Source organism: Rhineura floridana, chromosome 1 (genome assembly GCF_030035675.1).
Source record: "Rhineura floridana isolate rRhiFlo1 chromosome 1, rRhiFlo1.hap2, whole genome shotgun sequence".
Lineage (NCBI taxonomy): Eukaryota > Metazoa > Chordata > Lepidosauria > Squamata > Rhineuridae > Rhineura > Rhineura floridana.
Window position 1 is genome coordinate 157,357,946 of NC_084480.1, and position 18,456 is coordinate 157,376,401.

Consider the following 18,456-nt stretch of genomic DNA (forward strand, 5'->3'; position numbering starts at 1 on the left):
CTGTCTTACCAGCCAAAGCTGGTAAAAGGTACTCCTAGCCATGGAGCACCCCCAGATTATGGACCTGCTCTTTCAGAGGGAGTACAACTCCATCCAAAACAGGCAACTGACCAATTATCTGAACTCAGGAACCACCAACCCACAGTGCCTCCATCTTGCTAGGATTCAGACTCAGTTTATTGGCCCTCATCCAGCCCACCACTGACTCCAAGCAGTGGTCCAGGGCTTGCACGGCCTCTCCCGATTCAGATATTACAGACAAATAGAGCTGGGTATCATCAGTGTACTGCTGACACCTCACCCCAAATCTCCTGATGACTGCTCCCAAAAGCTTCATATAGATGTTAAACAGCATGGGGGACAAGATGGTACACTGCAGCACCCCACAGCACAACTGCCAAGGGGCCAAAAGATAATGCTATTATCTGAAAACGACCTTGGAGATGGGATCGGAACCACTGTAAAACAGTGCCTCCAATACCCATCTCACTAAGTCGGCCCAGAAGGATATCACGGTCAATGGTATCAAAAGCCACTGAGAGATCAAGTAAGAGTAACAGGGTCGCACTCCCCCTGTCCTTCTCCCGATAAAGGTCATCCATCAGGGTGACCAAGGCCGATTCAGTCCCATAACCAGGCCTGAACCCAGACTGGAATGGGTCAAGATAATCTTTTTCATCCAAGAGTACTTGCAATTGCTGCACCACAACCCTCTCTATCACCTTCCCTAAGAAGGGGTTATTTGCAACCAGTGGGTAATTGTCATGGACCAATGGGTCCAGGAGCGACCTTTTTCAGGAGCGGTCGAAACACCACCTCTTTCAGGGCAGCTGGAACCACTCCCTCCCACAATGTTGTGTTGACCACACCCTAGACCACTTGGAGGAGTGCAATTGACAAGAAACAACAAAACTGACAAAAACTCTTCCCTTCTCCATTAGCAATATTGATACTTCAGAGGAAGTAAACATGTAAAATTGGGGGCGGGGCCACAAGGAAACAACGACACTAAACCTTTCCAGAGGAACGCCTACTTGTGTGAATGGAAAACAGCACACTGGAAGCTACCATTGAGCAAGAAGTGTGGACCTTGAAAAGCTATTGCAATCTTAAAAGCAGCTTTGTTATCACGAAGTTAGGCTCCTGTGTGGGTAAGCCTTTGGAGCTGTTGTGGGAGCTTTCGAGAGTGCAAGGAGAAGGGATATGAAGGAACATGTTTTCATGTCAAGATACTACAGAGAAGTCACAACATTTTTTCAATTTATTCTGTTTTATAGCCAGTCATTTATTCATCCCTGAAATACACCCTTGTCACCCAAATGGGTTCACAGGCTAAATTTTATAGACACAAGGATTGAATGAATGAATGAATTTTATTATACGGTCACAGACCCATTGAACAAAAAAAAATTTAACAGACAGTAAAAAAACATTAAAAGCGTACCATATTAGTGTAACAATATTATCATAAAATCACTTTAAAAGGGGGCATTCTTTCGCTTCACCTGGACTAAATTAAAAAATTTAGCAACAGATTCTGTCGTTATCTTATTAGCATCAGACATAAGGAATTGTAAATACCAATCAGTGGGTCTTCTGGGAAAACAATTAATTATAGGGAGAATAAATCTAAGACGTTCAGCATAATAGAAATTACAGGAAAAAAAGATATGGGTCAGGGATTCAACCTCGGTGGATGAACACGGACAGACACGATTCACATAAGGGATACCTTGGAAGCAGCCCTCAAGGATCGCAGGGGGAAAACAGTTAAACCTCGCTCTGGAAAACAAGAGGCGATATTTTGGAATAGACAAATTTACCAGGTAGGCAGCATAAGCAGGGAATGAAAACTGCAAACCAAAAAACATAGGAGAGCAAGTGTTACGGGCCCTAGATCTAGAATATTGAAGATCAATATCTTTAATGCGTTGCTCAATGATGCGTTTGGCTGAGTTGGAGCCCAATGAGGACAAGAGGTCTAATGAAAGGCCAAGCATCTTTAGTTTGTCCTGAAAGTTCTTTATCCATGAGGTAGTATACAAATCTTTCCATAGCAGATGTAAGTAGCCCATATCAGTGTTGGCATAGGCCACTTTAATCCAGAATCTGAAGGCCGAGAGCCAAGCGGTGCATTCAGTAGAGGGGAGCCCCGCCTCGAGGCGGAGGCCGGCAGCTGATGCATAGCGAGGCATGCCAAAAATTGTTCTCAGGAAAGAAGATAGGACACATTCAACTTTAGCATTAAAGCGCGGAGCCCAAATTGGGGCCCCATAAAGAGTTGAGAAAGAATTTTAAATTTAAACACTTGAATTGCTGCTGGAATATACTGCCCACCCTTGGTAAAGAAGAAGCGAAGTATAGCCTTAGTAGTATTAAACGCGGATTGAATCGCAGAACGGATATGGGAAGACCAGGAAAGAGTTGTCTGGAATAAAATCCCCAAGTATCTGAACTGCCTAACTTGTTCGATTTTCTGACCCTTAACATTCCAAGGGTGAACAGACAGATGTCGGGAGAATACCATAATCTTTGACTTACTAAAATTAATAGTTAAAGAGTTATTGCTACAATAATTCATAAAAGCATGTAAAAGGCGTTTTAAACCTATATTGGATAAGGACATTAAAACAGCGTCATCGGCATACAGAAGAAGAGGGCATTTGACCCCTGCCAACTTGGGGGGATGGAAATTATTGGATGAACAGCTGTTACTTAAATCATTAAGGAAAAGGTTAAATAAAGTGGGAGCCAGGATACATCCCTAGTGAACCCCGCTGGAGGCCGGGATGGAATTTGTCAAGCTACCATCGGTGCCACAGCGAACGCGAAGGGTGGTGCGTTGATAAAGGCGACTAATAAGGAAAAGCAGTCTCTTATCAATCGTGGAGCGATCTAACTTAGACCAGAGTTTGGTCCTCGAAACAGAGTCAAAGGCCACTTTAAGGTCCATGAAAGCAACTGACAGGCCGTTGCCGTGAGAGCTTGTATACTTCCCGGCCGGATGAAATAATATTAGGCAATGATCCAAGGGAGATTTACCCTTTCGAAAGCCTGCCTGCTCTCTGCCCAGAATGTTTTCCTCCTCAATCCATGTCAGCAGCCTAGCGTTGAGGAAACTGGCATATAGCTTACCCACGATTGATATGAGGCGAATAGGCCTGTCATTGAAGGGGTCGCCCCTGTCCCCTTTCTTAAAAACTGGGATAATTACTGCCTCAAGCCAGGATATAGGGAATAGCCCTGAATAATTAATATGGGAAAACAAGTTGGCTAATAGAGGAGCCCAATCAATATGAAGCTTTAACAGTTCAGATGGTAAGGCATCAATGCCCGGGGCCTTGCCAGATTTTAGATTTCCTATCAATGAGGCTATTTCCGACGGCGCTACAGGAGGCCAAGTAGGCAAAAGGGAGGGGTCCACATAGGTCAAAGGATCAAGCGGCCGACTCGCATCGTCAGAAAACAGGGCAGAGGAGTGACGTTCCCAAATTGCAGATGGATAAGAGGGATGCGGCTTAGGCCTTAAAGCCTCGTATAGAGCAGAGGACAGGAGTGAGTAATCATCTAAAACAGCAGAAACATCGGGGGAGGCCCCAAGGCGAGCACTAACAATTTGAGATCTAAGGGCCATACCCCAGGAAGAAGCAAGAAAACAGGCAGCCTTGTTTGAGGCCTCTATGGACCAATGAATCCTCTTCATTCATTCATAGAGGCACAAAGAAATCTAAGAAAGGGAAAGAATTTAAAACGTATCTGCATAGTTTTCAAACACCCCAGAATTCAAATATTTGCACTCTTGCTCAGGTTAATTCTAGGGCTGCCATATCCAGCAGCTGAAAAGGCTCCTTGCCTTTGAAGGAACACTTTCTATATATGCAGAGTTTCCCATCAAAGCCCTGGATTGATGAGAGAACTTGCAATTCATTTTTCATGCAGCTCTTTAAGGTACAACTAGCCAGAGTGCACTCTTGAAAATATAGTCACTCTCAAGGGAGGTGCCTGGTGGCAACCCAGTGCCAAGGTTAAGCCCATAGTTCTCAGGTTCACAGGAGGACCACAGACTCACTATCAACCTTTCCACATGTAGGGTAGGGATCTGCTTACTGGTTTCTGTGGAACTGGAATGCAGTTCCGATTTGTCTTTAGGTTTTCCCACTAAATTTGGTTTTTATCCGATCCAATACTTAGTGGAAGAAATAGGAACAAATACAGTGGAAGGACATTTGAAGCGTTAATAGATATTAACAGGGAATCCTAGAGAGTCTTCCCTGTTAATAACTATGGTATTGACCCTTTAAATGCTGTACTCTCCCTTCACCATTAAAAGCTAGACTAAAAAACAAGCTGTGGCTAATGGTGGTGGTGATATGGAGGCTTCCAGCCAGGGACAAAGTGGAGGTCAGACCTCCCACCCCAGGAACTTGCTATCAAAGCAGGGCACAAGGGTGGAGGAGCAGGTACCAGAAACCAGCAGAGAAAAACACACAAAGGAAGCAGACAGAGGCAGAGTAAGGTCCCCCAAATTCGGCAGGGGCGGAGCAGGCAGGAGGAGAGGAGGTAAGGGAATGATAAAACTGAGGCTGCAAAGGTTGATGAGCATAAATAATGGAAAACATTCACAAATACTAAGAAAGACAGAGGGAAGGACGAAGGAAATCCGCTGGAAAAACAAGTCAATAAAGCATAAAATGAAGTTGAAAAACAGCTACAGAAAAGGCAAACAATGTCACAGAAAAACTGCTGAGTTCGCAGCAATCATGTTTGCTCCATACACAGAGCAAGCATGTGAACTATGTAAAAATCTAGTTATAAATCTAAAACGGACAGAATTCTTACCCATCCCCACCCACACGTCAGTTTGCTTGCTCCCTGGAATTGAACTTTTTTTACTGATGTACTCAACACATGGAACTCCCTGCTAATCCAATTCTTCTAATTCTTTAAAACATGGCTTTTCTCAGCTGTTGGCTAATTAAAAAGTACAAATGTGAATAATTTCACATGATCTCTCCAAAGTCTTATATACTCTTTCTTTCCCAAAGACCACACTCTGCCAAAACCTCATGTTAACTAGAAATTCTGAGAAGAGACTTCTTGTAAGATTTACCACTAGATACAGACGAAACACATTTCTGTTCCCGACCACTTACACCTTTCTCTCCCCCCACCCCCCGCAAGGCCATTCCTGAATCCCTCTTTTCTGACCCCCTCCCTCAGGAGGGGCCAAGGGAGCCTCCTCCTTAACTTTAACAGTGTCTTCACCACTGTGGCTTGTCTGTCTCCTTCAGTACTATAACTAAGGTCAACCTGGCTTAAGGCAGCTCAGGCTTGGCCTTGGTCTATTGGTGGCAGACACCAGCTCCAGCAAGCATCTGAGTCAGCAGGGGCAAGTGGCAGGCCCACAGCAGGAGTGCCTTCCCAGGTGGGAGGAGTGGAGGGCTGCCTTGCTTCGTCCCCCTCCAGGGCAACATACAGGGAAGGGTCAGCAAAGAAGCCCTCATCCTATTCCCAATTGCTGCAGTCTTGGCTGTCCTTCCCTATCGCCTATGAACAGAATGTACTGCTTGATGGGAGGGGGAACGAGAAGAGGAAGCAAGAGTGCCCACTGCAGGCTGAGGGTGTCAATGTGACAATAATCTACTATCTTTATTATATAGAGGGGTATACTCTGAATAGACTATCTTTCAAATAGAGCATCTGCCAGGTCCCTAGCACACTCACATATGTAACTGTCATGCCTATTGATCATTTAAAAATGTTTTTAATAAGGGACAGTGAAGTAACCTAACAGTACAGATTTTCATGATTAAGTTGGAGAACAGTATCACTATTTAAACAGTTTCAGCATGTTGCAATCTTTTGCTGTCTTAAATGTTTTCCAAAATTTTAATTCCACTTACTGTTCGATACACAAATACTCTGAGCTTCTTTCCTCCCAGCGTCTCCAAGAACTGGCCATTGTAGAGATCACTGAGACCAACTTTCACTTTCAAAATGTGGTTCTGCAGAATCAGTTTGAGGACCCGTTGATCCATAGTCAAGGTGTCATCTAACAGTTTGGAGAGAACATGTTGCCTAAATTAGTTTTTCTTCATTTTGTTTGATGTATAATAAAAATCTCAACTACAATGAAAAATGCTATCCACCTCCACTCAATTTTGGCCTCATTCTTTACATTTTTTTATTTGACAAATATCAGTAATTGTCTTTATTTTTAGGATGCAGTAGCTTGACAGTTTCATGATATATGATCCTCCGAATCCAAAAAGAGCTATTAGAATGGTCAAATGCATGGGTGATGGGAAAGGCTGTGTGTGGAGGGAGGGGCCCTCCTTATCCTGCGTATGGCCCTTTAACCACTGTGTTGTCTCTGATATGCCTCTTTAATGGCGGCAGTAGCAGGCCAGCAGTGAAGTGAGAGAGATATTTGTCTTGGCCAAGGCAGGCTTCATTACTGCATACTTGTGACCACTGGAGTACCTTGAAGGTCCAAACAAGTGCTATGGGTGTGGCTCATCCATGGGCTTGCCTAAGGATGGGGGGAGTTTCTTTCTCTTTTTTATTTTCATTAAGGCAAGTCCAGACCAGCCACTTCCATATGACCTGCAATATGGAATTTGAGTTAACTGTTGGTGTCCTCACAGGCTATCAAGGTGGCAACTTAGTCAATCCAGTGTATGTGGAGGGAGTCTTCTCCTCCCACATTTGCGTTTCCACCAGCAGCTGCTAAGACTGACTCCCTGGGGATGCCTCTCTTTTTGAAGCCATTAGAGGAGCTTCCACACTGGATCTTAAATGTGACCAAGAGACTGCCTGTTAAATGTGATTATACAGTTTCTCAGAGCAATCTTCTTGTATCTATAAATATTTATTTGTAGAATCTGAGAATCTTAAGTCTCAAAACTCTCATGTTAGACTTCTTCAAAAAGTTGTTCACAAAGATATCAAAAAGATATTTGAGATATTTCTCTTAAAGTTATTTTTAGTGCCACAAATTCTTTTGGCCTACCTACCAGAAAAAGCCCCATTCAATGGAGCTAGCAGGGTATATTCTTTATCTGGCTTTAAAGATGCAGCCAAACCAAGCTGAGCCACCAGGTCTGTGAAGGTAGTTTGTTGGGGACCAGTAAGCTCCATAACCTGCTTAGCTGAAATTGAGAAAGAAATGGGTGGACAAATCTTAAGCTCCAAAATTCCCACATGACAGACAATATTTTTAACAGGAGGATACGCATAGCTATATTTATCAATGCAGGCCATAAATTGATTCTTTCTTCAAAATAGACAAAAGGTCAGACAACTTGCTGGTCTAGTCCACTGGTCAGTGCTAGTGGAGGTTCATGGGATTGGAAGTCACCAATGTGTCACTCACCAGAGTCAGGAATAAGCACTTGGTCTATGAGATGAATGACACCATTGCTTGTCACAATGTCTTTTCGGTTTACCATTTTGACTCCATTGATTGTCAAGCTTTCACCATCACAGCCAACTTCAACAGTATTGCCTTCCAAGGTCTCATAGACGGCCCCACCCATGATGGCTTCAGAACACTGAAGAGTATTCAAAATGTGGAACTTCATCAGAGCTGTACAGTGAAGAGAACAAAAAGAGCCATATACTGAGATGAATCTTGGGGCATCATGACTGAAATACTGCAATAATATTTTTTTTTTTACAATAATTTTTATTCAAATTTTCATAAAACCAACAAAACAAAATCAAAAAACATAACACAATAAAAATAAAAAATTTGACTTCCGATTTGTCACAGATCAGCTATAAATATATAATATATATCAAACCTGTCCCTTAATACATACAAAATCACTTTTCTCCATAGTCTATCTTAATTAATCGTCAAATCCCATTGTCATCATTTCATTTTTATCTTTCGACAAAAAGTCTAAGAGAGGCTTCCATTCCTTAAGAAATGTATCTGTCGATTTTTCTCTAAGTAAACGTCAATTTATCCATCTCCACTAAGTCCATTAATTTCAATAGCCATTCTTCCGTTGTTGGTGTTGATTCCATTTTCCACTTTTGTGCATATAATAATCTTGCTGCTGTAATCATATATAATATTATTCTTCCATATTTCTTTTCTATGTGTTTATCCATAAAACCCAATAAAAAAAATTCTGGTTTTGACTGAATATTTATCTTTAAAAAATTTTGCATCATCCTACCTATCTGTGCCCAAAATAATTTTGCCTGTTTACACAACCACCACATATGATAAAATGATCCTTCTTGTTGTTTACATTTCCAACAAACATTAGAAACATTACTATACATTTTTGACAACTTTTCTGGAGTCATGTACCAACGATACATCATTTTATAGAAATTTTCTTTAAGATTATAGCATAATGTAAATCTCAAGCCTTTTTTCCACATATTTTCCCATTGATCCATTTGTATATTATAACCAAAGTTTTTTGCCCACTTTACCATACACTCTTTTACTTGTTCTTCTTCCATATCCATTTTCAGCAAGAGTTTATACATTTTCGCAATTATATTTTCATCATTTGTACACAAACCTATTTCAAAATCAGATTTACTTATTTCAAACCCATACATTTTTTTATCCATTTTATATCTCTCTAACAATTGTAAATAGGCAAACCATTGAGAACTATATCCTTCCTTTGTCAGTTGTTCTCTCTCTTTCATTATATATTCTCCATGTACATTTTCTAAAAGTTCTTGATAAGTTAACCATTTCTCTTTTCCAGCCATTTCTCTTCTATAAAATGCTTCTTGACTTGAGACACATAATGGTATTTTGGAATAAAACCTTGGTTTATATCTGTTCCATATTTTCAACAAAGGACGTCTTATAAAATGATTGTTAAAGTCCACATTAACTTTTACTTTGTCATACCATAGATATCCATGCCATCCCCACTTCAAGTTATGGCCCTCCAAATCCAATAGTCTTTTATTCCTCAATAAAATCCATTCCTTTATCCAGACTAAACAACAGGCAGCAAAATAAAGTCTCAGATTTGGTAGTCCCAATCCTCCTCTTTCTTTGGCGTCTTGTAATAATTTAAATTTAACTCTTGGTTTTTTTCCCTGCCAAACAAATTTAGAAATATCTTTTTGCCATTGTTTAAAAGGTAAATCAGAGGATATTACAGGTATTGTTTGAAACAAAAACATCATTCTCGGCAATACATTCATTTTTATCACGGATATTCTGCCCATTAATGACAATTGTAATTTATCCCATCTTAACAAGTCTTTCTTGATCTCTGTCCATAGTTTTTCATAATTATTATGAAACAACTTTGAATTTTTATTTGTCATAATAATACCTAAATATTTCAACTTTTCCTCTATTTTAAAATCTGTCTTGTCCATCAACTCTTTTTGTTCCCTTGAAGATAAATTTTTCACCAACATCTTTGTTTTTTTATTGTTGATCTTAAATCCTGCTAACGGTCCAAATTCTTTTAATTTGTCCATCAATACATTAATTCCTTCCAAAGGGTTTTCTAATACGATTATCAAATCATCAGCAAATGCTCTCAATTTATATTCCTCTTTTTTTATCTTTATTCCCAAGATCCTTTTATCTTGCCTTATATCTCTAAGCAGCACTTCCAAGACCAAGATAAATAAAAGAGGAGATAATGGACATCCCTGTCTTGTACCCTCTTGTATTTCACATGAGTCCGTTAACCCCCCATTAACAATTATCTGTGCCTTCTGAGATGTATAAATAGATCTAATCCATTTTATAAAATTATCTCCAAAATCCATTTGTTCCAAGACCTTAAACAGAAATTTCCAATTCAAATTGTCAAATGCTTTCTCCGCATCCAAAAAGATCAAAGCTGCTTTTTTATCATTTCGTTGTTCTAAGTATTCCAACACATTCAAAACATTCCTGACATTGTCACGTAATTGTCTTTTAGGTAGAAACCCCACTTGATCTTCCTGAATAAATTGTTGCAATATTATTTTCATTCTTTGTGCCAAAATCGTTGTAAAATTTTTATAGTCATTATTCAATAGAGATATCGGCCGATAATTTTTTGTTTTGGTTAGGTCCTGCTCCTCTTTAGGTATTAATGTTATATTAGCATTTTTCCAACTATCCGGAATCTTCCCTTCTTGCAAAATAGAATTCATTGTATACTGTAAAGGTAATAAGAGTTCCTCCTCCAAACATTTGTAATACACTGCTGATAGTCCATCCGGTCCCGGCGCCTTTCCTAATTTAATTTTACTTATAGCTTCAGATATTTCTCTTGACGTAATAGGACCATTAATAGCTTGTCTTTGAAAATCTGTAATTTTAGGCAAATTCTGTTTAGATATATATTCTTCTATTTTTTCAGATGGAATTTCCTGCCAAGATGAATTGCATTTTCTGTTGTTTCTTCTTTTTTAATTCAGTTACATTTAATAAAATATCCCCTCATGAAATACTGCAATAATCTAAAACCAGTACATTTTAGATTATTTTGGTTTGGTCAGCCAGAGAAAACTGCATAATAAATATACCTAATGCCTAACGCCTAATAAATATACCTAAAGTAAGGGGATCTGTTTCTACAGTGGGGTGAAACATAACAGCATTTCTAAGTATTTAGGGCAGAAAGTGAGATTTTGATATACCTTTAGTAGCACCCATGTGTAAACTTTTGTTATGCACTTGTTCCAACTAGAAAAGGGAGTGTGACCTGTACTTGAACAAGACCTTAACAAAAATGAGATGTCTTTGGACAAGGGCTTAGACTTTCAAATATACAGCAAGATTATTTATTTATTTATTGAAAACTTTATATTTTACCTTTCAACCCATTACATTTAGAGTCAAAATGGCTACCACAAAATAGCAAAACAATTTAAATAGCACATATTGTTAACTATAATTAGAACAAGGTCTGTGCAACTGCTTCAGCTAAATGCCAGATCCTAAACCAAATTTGGCTATTTCAGGTCAACCCATGATTCATCCAGAGTGGGTTGAGGCAGGCCCTGATCACTCGGGGTCAGATCAGGTTCATCTGGCATGATCCTGGGCTGTCAAAAGGAGAGTGAAGAAGGAAACACAAGCAGCCTGCCTATGTTTCCTTCTCTACCCCTTCCCACTGCATGTTTAATCAGGGTTTTAAACCCTGATTAAACACGCAGTCAGGAGAGGGAAGAAGGAGACAAAGGCAGGCTGCCTGTGTCTCCTTCTCCCCATCCCCCTGACCACATGCTTAATTAGAGTTTAAAACACTAATTAAACACTGTGCAAGGCCCCCAATTCAGTTTGGAGCCTGCATCCATGTCAGATCAGCCCTGGATCATTGGATCATCCCAGATCAGATTGGGGCCATTCCAATCTGTCGGATTGGACCCCAACTCAGATTGTGGGGAGGCATGCACAGTGCTGTTTAGAACATATATTTAAATTGCTTCACAAAAGTACTCCATACTTATTTCAGTAACCATTTCAGCAACCCTGTAAGTCCACCAACATTATTATTGCAATAACATAGATGGGGGTGGGGAATGCTGAGGCTGAGAGAATAAGGGTTTGCTTAAGGCCATCTAGTGGCTTGAGTGCAGATGGAGGCGAACTCCTGACGAATGCAATTATGCCTTGGTGAGTGCCTCTTCTAAGCGGCATATAGTAGCGGTGAGGGCAGCAAAAAAGAGATATTTTGCTGCCACAATTAAGGCATCTCTCTCCCGCCCGGCGGAGCTTTTTAAAATCGTACGAGGGCTTTTACATTCTGGCCCTCGGGACATTATAGATTCATCTGTAGCCCGCTGTGATGAGTTCGCGAGGCACTTCCAGGATAAGATCGCATGCATTCGCCGGGACTTAGACTCCAATATTATGGCAGTGGGATCTAATGAAGCATCCAGAACATGGTCTTGTCCTTGTTTATTGGATGAGTTTCAGTCTGTACAGCTTGAGGATGTTGACAAGATCCTTGGACTGGTGCGGGCGACCACATCTGTGCTGGACCCTTGCCCCTCTTGGCTGGTGAAAGCTGGCAGGACCGGAACCGCTGGCTGGGCCAAGGAGATAATAAACGCCTCTTTGAGAGAGGGAGTGGTCCCTGACTGCCTAAAAGAGGCGGTTGTGAGACCGCTCCTGAAGAAACCCTCTTTGGACCCAGATAACCTGAACAATTATAGACCTGTGGCGAATGTTCCGTTCCTGGGCAAGGTGCTGGAACGGGTGGTTGCCGGCCAGCTCCAGGGGCTCTTGGATGACACTGATTATCTTGATCCATTTCAATCCGGTTTTAGGCCCGGTTTTGGCACCGAAACAGCCTTGGTCGCCCTGTATGATGACCTTTGTCGGGAGAGGGACAGGGGGAGTGTGACTCTGTTGATTCTCCTTGATCCCTCAGCTGCTTTTGATACCATCGATCATGGTATCCTTCTGGGAAGACTCACGGAGTTGGGAGTTGGGGGTACTGCTTGGCAGTGGCTCCGCTCCTACTTGGTGGGTCACCACCAGAAGGTAGTGCTTGGGGAACATTGCTCGATGCCCTGGACTCTCCATTGTGGAGTCCCGCAGGGATTGGTACTGTCCCCCATGCTTTTCAACATCTACATGAAGCCGCTGGGTGCAGTCATCAGGAGTTTTGGGGTGTGTTGTCATCAGTACGCTGATGACACGCAGCTCTATTTCTCCTTTTCATCCTCTTCAGGTGAGGCTGTTAACGTGCTAAACCGCTGCCTGGCCGCGATAATGGACTGGATGGGAGCTAACAGACTGAAGCTCAATCCTGACAAGACCGAGACGCTGTTGGTGAGTGCCTTCTCTGCCCAGATGGAGGATGTTCATCCTGTTCTTGATGGGGTTACACTCCCCTTGAAGGAACAGGTGTGTAGCTTGGGAGTTCTTTTTGATCCTTCCTTGTCACTTGAGGCCCAGGTGGCCTCGGTGGCATGGAATGCTTTTTACCATCTTCGCTTGGTAGCCCAGCTACGTCCCTATCTGGACAGTGACGACCTCGCCTCAGTTGTTCATGCTCTGGTAACTTCTAGACTGGACTACTGCAATGCGCTCTACATTGTTGGGCTGCCCTTGAAGACTGTTCGGAAACTACAGCTAGTCCAGAATGCAGCGGCCAGACTGCTGACGCGGACCAGAAGGTCTGCTCATATAACACCTGTTCTGGCCCGTCTGTACTGGCTTCCTATTTGTTTCCGGGCTAGATTCAAAGTGCTGGTTTTGACCTATAAAGCCCTACACGGTATGGGACCGCAATACCTGGTGGAACGCCTCTCCCAATATGAACCTACCCGGACACTGCGCTCAACATCTAAGGCCCTCCTCCGGGTGCCATCCCATCGAGAAGCTCGGAGGGTGGTGACTAGAACCAGGACCTTTTCTGTGGTGGCCCCCGAACTGTGGAACAGTCTCCCTGATGAGGTGCGCCTGGCGCCGACGCTACTATCTTTTCGGCGCCAGGTGAAAACCTTTTTATACTCCCAGGCATTTTAAAGTGTGTTTTAATAGCATTTTCATTATTATTTTGTATCCTGGATGTTGTTTGGTTTCTTTATTATTTGTTTGTTTTGTTTTTTGATTTATTGTATTTATTGTATTTATACATTGCTTGTTTTTATCTTTTTGTACACCGCCCAGAGAGCCTTCGGGCTTAGGGCGGTATATAAATTAAATTAAATTAAATAAATAAAGTAAATAGTGAGTTGGTGGCAAGAACATAAGAACATAAGAAGAGCCTGCTGGATCAGGCCAGTGGCCCATCTAGTCCAGCATCCTGTTCTCACAGTGGCCAACCAGGTCCCTGGGGGAAGCCCACAAGCAGGACCCGAGTGCAAGGACACTCTCCCCTCCTGAGGCTTCCGGCAACTGGTTTTCAGAAGCATGCTGCCTCTGACTAGGGTGGCACAGCACAGCCATCATGGCTAGTAGCCATTGATAGCCCTATCCTCCATGAGTTTGTCTAATCTTCTTTTAAAGCCATCCAAGCTGGTGGCCATTACTGCGTCTTGTGGGAGCAAATTCCATAGTTTAACTATGTGCTGAGTAAAGAAGTACTTCCTTTTGTCTGTCCTGAATCTTCCAACATTCAGCTTCATTGGATGTCCATGAATTCTAGTGTTATGAGAGAGGAAGAAAACCACCTCTCTGTCTACTCTGTCCATGCCATGCACAGTTTTATAAACTTCTATCATGTCATAAGAACATAAGAACACAACAAGAGCCTGCTGGATCAGGCCAGTGGCCCATCTAGTCCAGCATCCTGTTCTCACAGTGGCCAACCAGGTGCCTGGGGGAAGCCTGCAAGCAGGACCCGAGTGCAAGAACACTCTCCCCTCCTGAGGCTTCCGGCAACTGGTTTTCAGAAGCATGCTGCCTCTGACTAGGGTGGCAGAGCACAGCCATCATGGCTAGTAGCCATTGATAGCCCTGTCCTCCATGAATTTGTCTAATCTTCTTTTAAAGCCATCCAAGCTGGTGGCCATTACTGCATCTTGTGGAAGTAAATTCCATAGTTTAACTATGCGCTGAGTAAAGAAGTACTTCCTTTTCTCTGTCCTGAATCTTCCAACATTCAGCTTCTTTGAATGTCCATGAGTTCTAGTATTATAGAGAGAGGGAGAAAAAAAGATGAGACATGAATCAGTAACTTGCTAGTTCAGAGCTCAGGGCTCATCCAGACGACTGTATAATATGCGATATGATCACTTTGTGTATTCATTAATTTTTGTTGGTCCATATGACGTCGTCCGTTTTTGCGCATTTTCACACGGTTAAATCAACTTTTGCAGTATCGCAAAAAATGCGACATGCTTTTTTAGATCGGGAATCATCCGCTGTACCTGAAGGCTCTCGGATGCAATATTGCGAACTTTAGAGCTGTGGGCAGTCCATGGGCGTTTCCCCATACTCCTACCCTCGTTCCCAGCCAATCATGTATTTCCACATTTGCACATGTGCACGAATGTCCGGGGAAAGCCCGGGAAAACTGAACCAATCAGAGCAATGGTGTGGTGTTGGGGGGGCACTGCAACTTCTACTGCACAGCTACAGCTGTTTATTTTTAGCCAGCCTGCAAACTGGGTGGCCGCTCCGGGTGAGATCTGCAATTGTGGTTGTTTGTAAAGCCCCCCTTTTCCTGGCTGGTTGGTGCAGGGAGCTCGCTTTGCTCTTTCCTCCTCGCTCGGAAACAAACAGACACGCACAGGCACACACAGCGGAGAAAAGCGAGAGCCTGGCGCTTTGCAAACAGCCATGGGAAGGAAAGGGAGAAGGAGGGGGGGTGAAGGCAATGGAGCATCAAGTTTTGCCCAAAGTGGTTGGGAAGCTTCTGGGAAGCCACTCTCGGTGGCTCTTCCCTGACGCTGCTGCAGCTGCCGCCGCTGCTTATGCAGGTAATGAGAGGCAGGCAGAGTGAGAGAGAGAGAGAATGGGGAGGAGCTGGGAGCCGCCACCGAGCACTGCACTCTAGAAAAGCTTGGGGGTCAGGAATCTTGCACTGGAGCCAGAGGTCCCAGCTGGCATTCCTGCATGGTATTCGATTTATTGGACATTAGGGGGGATGAAAGGTACAAGGACAACTTGAATCGAGAATGCACCTGGGCGGGTGTGTGCAAATACGCAGAGTCACAAAGCTGCTGTGCCATCCCAGGAAAAGTTGGTTCTGTAAGAAGGAGGGTGCTCCCCATTAAACGCTCAGCTTTCCTGCCATTCTTTACAAAAGAAGCAAGTAGTAGCAGCTCCTCAGTACGCCAATACCTCCCCTTTCCATTCAGGAGAAATAAGTGGAATTGCCAGCCATTTGTATATCCAGAAACTGTAATATGCATAAAGGCAGAAAACCATGCAGTCGGTTTTGCGAAATATCGCAAACACAAGCAAACAAAAACACAGGAATTATTGGCATATAAGTGGTTTGCTAGAGTGTTTTGGATGCCCGCAACCATAGAGACTGGTGGTCTACCTTTCTAGACATGACACATCGTTACTTGCAGTTCTGGAGAAATAAGTGGAATTGCCAGCTGTGTGTATCTCCAGAAACTGTAATATGCATAAAGGCAGAAAAGCATACAGTCGGTTTTGCGAAATATCGCAAATACAAGCAAAAAATAACAATACAGGAATTATTGGCATATAAGTGGTTTGCATGTTTCTTTTATCAGAGCAAACACCGCAAAACCTGTGCTGGGCATTTCAGTGCAGATTGACACAGCAGTGTGCGGGGCTGTTTGCCGCATTCCCTGCCCGAGCCCAGAGCGGCCACCCACCGGGGGGGCTGTTTGCTTCCCTGGGGGTGACATTCCTGCCTCCGAGCCGCACAACAGTCTGGGGCTAAACCCTGCAGTGAATGAGCCCGGGGGTTATGGGGGGATTTTCCCAGCGATTACAAGTGCTGATCCCTTGCACTGCCCACAATCCTCCTGGACGGTCAGGGGCACCTGGAGACACCCCCCGGCTGGCCCTGCTCCAGAGTGGTGAGTGGCAAGGAACTCCATTACAGCCACTACTACTAAACCATCAGGAAATTTAAACGTTCATGCTCTTACGTTCAAGCGCTTGCGCGTTATTGTGCTTCGGTGCAAAAGGGGAGAGGAGCATACATCATATTTTGTGGACCAATTGGCTGATAGGGGGTGGTGTTACAGGTGGAGCTGGGAAAAATCAAAAAGAATGTACGGGTCTTCCCGCTGCATGTGCAGGCGCAAAAAAGGCATATTTTTCAGATCGGAAAAGAGCGAATTTCAGGCAAAGTGGGGACTGTCAGATGACAACGCGAATATGGAAAACGTGGATTATCTGGGTCAGTTTGGATGAGCCCTCCGTCTCTTAGCCACTACTACACTATACATCAGTTTCAAATTCATTTTTATTAGGCAAGTAGCCCTGCATATCCACAGTGCAGGTTTTTCAAATAACAGTGCGGTTTCCTCAACAAGCTGTTACAAACCAGAACATAATAAAATTAATTTGGCATCTGAATTCAAAAGCAGGAGCCACAGCAGAAAATAATACACAGCCACTCCACTTGCCTATATGTGGCATAAAAAGTATTTGACCAGTTTCTGAAACACTGTGAGATAGCCAATCTAATGAACTCTTTTGGGCAGACAGACATAGGGCAGGGAATGTTAAGTTTGTTGCCTTTCGACAAAGCTATTAGAACCAGTCTAATAGTTGCCAGTATCATAACATAAAAATAGCTCTGAACATACAATAGAGGGTTACATCCATCATGATCACAACCTCATCAGCCCTTAATCATATAATACAAACCCTATATTTAAAATGTGGATCATCTGGGGACCAATGTGTAGCCTGAACCTTTATTCCCCATCTGGGGACCAATGTGTGGCCTGAACCTTTATTCCCCATCTGGGGACCAATGTGTAGCCTGAACCTTTATTCCCCATCTGGGGACCAATGTGTAGCCTGAATCATAGTGCATTTAAACGACAGAGATGATTCAAGACGTTTTGGTAACTAAGGCAGGAAATCCAACCTCCCTCCACAGTAAAAATGTAATAGGAGTACCAATTGACACCTTGCCATGCCTCATGGTAGAGTCAGCACTCTAAAAAAGGGGTCGTGTTTCTATTTTTGCTCCCTGCCCCTTCTTGCAAAGATATAAAACCCAATGGCTTGCCTAACCCAATGGTCAGTCAGTCAGTAATGATAGAATCAGTTTTGTTCCCAACCACATCTACCTGCTTCAGCGTGGACCAACCCTCAATTTTCTCTTAAAATATTTGTGTGCTTCTGGTGTATTGTGATAAAATGGAAAAATAAATCTTCACTCTTTTTCATGCAGCATTTTTTCTGGTGTCAACTGATCTAACAGGCCAGTTGGGAATTCCCTTCCTGTAAGGCTCCTCAGCTGGGGTGCTGCAAAGGTCTTGCTGGAGGAATGGTATGGCTGGAGGCATTTTCAGCCTTTTCCTGCCAATCTTCAGCTAGCAGATGGTCCCAGTGAGATCAAAACCAGCTGGAGAGAGTTATGAAATCGGCAACCAAACCAACAACTAGACACAATGCCTAGGTAAACCACCAAGGCACTTCGCTAACTTTAACATCAGAACTTGAGTGTGTGCTCTAATCATGGGTGAAACCCCATCAGCTTGATTTGGAAACTGATCTTTTACAGAATTATCAGGGGAGGGGTTGCTTCCCTTTGCGTGAGGGTTCTAAACTGACTTGTAATGAAGTTTGCACAGCATCAAATTGGCTTAAAATCTGTTTGCCAACATATTAATCTCATCTCAAACAGACCTAAGCAAACAGTCCCACAAGATTTTTTTAAGGCTCTAAGGACCAGTAATGGGAAAAAAGAAGCTGTTCAGCCCAGAACTGCATTTGCAATGAACAAGGCACTTGGGAGGAAGCCTTTTTTGTTGCTAAAGAAGCAAAAAAAATCTATATAAATGAGTAGGTGGTAGCTAGTAGTGATTGCAATAAAAGCCTTTGACTATTGGCTGGGT

At 42.9% G+C, this 18,456-nt stretch overlaps 1 protein-coding gene across 10 annotated transcripts in view; it reads right to left on the reverse strand.

Annotated features, from left to right (window-relative positions):
- The window catches only part of POSTN (periostin), an 87,488-nt gene that overhangs the window by 35,637 nt on the left and 33,395 nt on the right, over window positions 1–18,456 (reverse strand). For all 10 annotated transcript variants that reach the window (XM_061639223.1, XM_061639213.1, XM_061639251.1 and 7 more), the window contains exons 8-10: window positions 7,376–7,588; window positions 7,017–7,151; window positions 5,904–6,052 (exon numbers count right to left, since the gene is read on the reverse strand). In XM_061639223.1, the coding sequence (XP_061495207.1) occupies window positions 5,904–6,052; window positions 7,017–7,151; window positions 7,376–7,588 (497 nt within the window). The remainder of the gene's footprint in view (window positions 1–5,903; window positions 6,053–7,016; window positions 7,152–7,375; window positions 7,589–18,456) is intronic.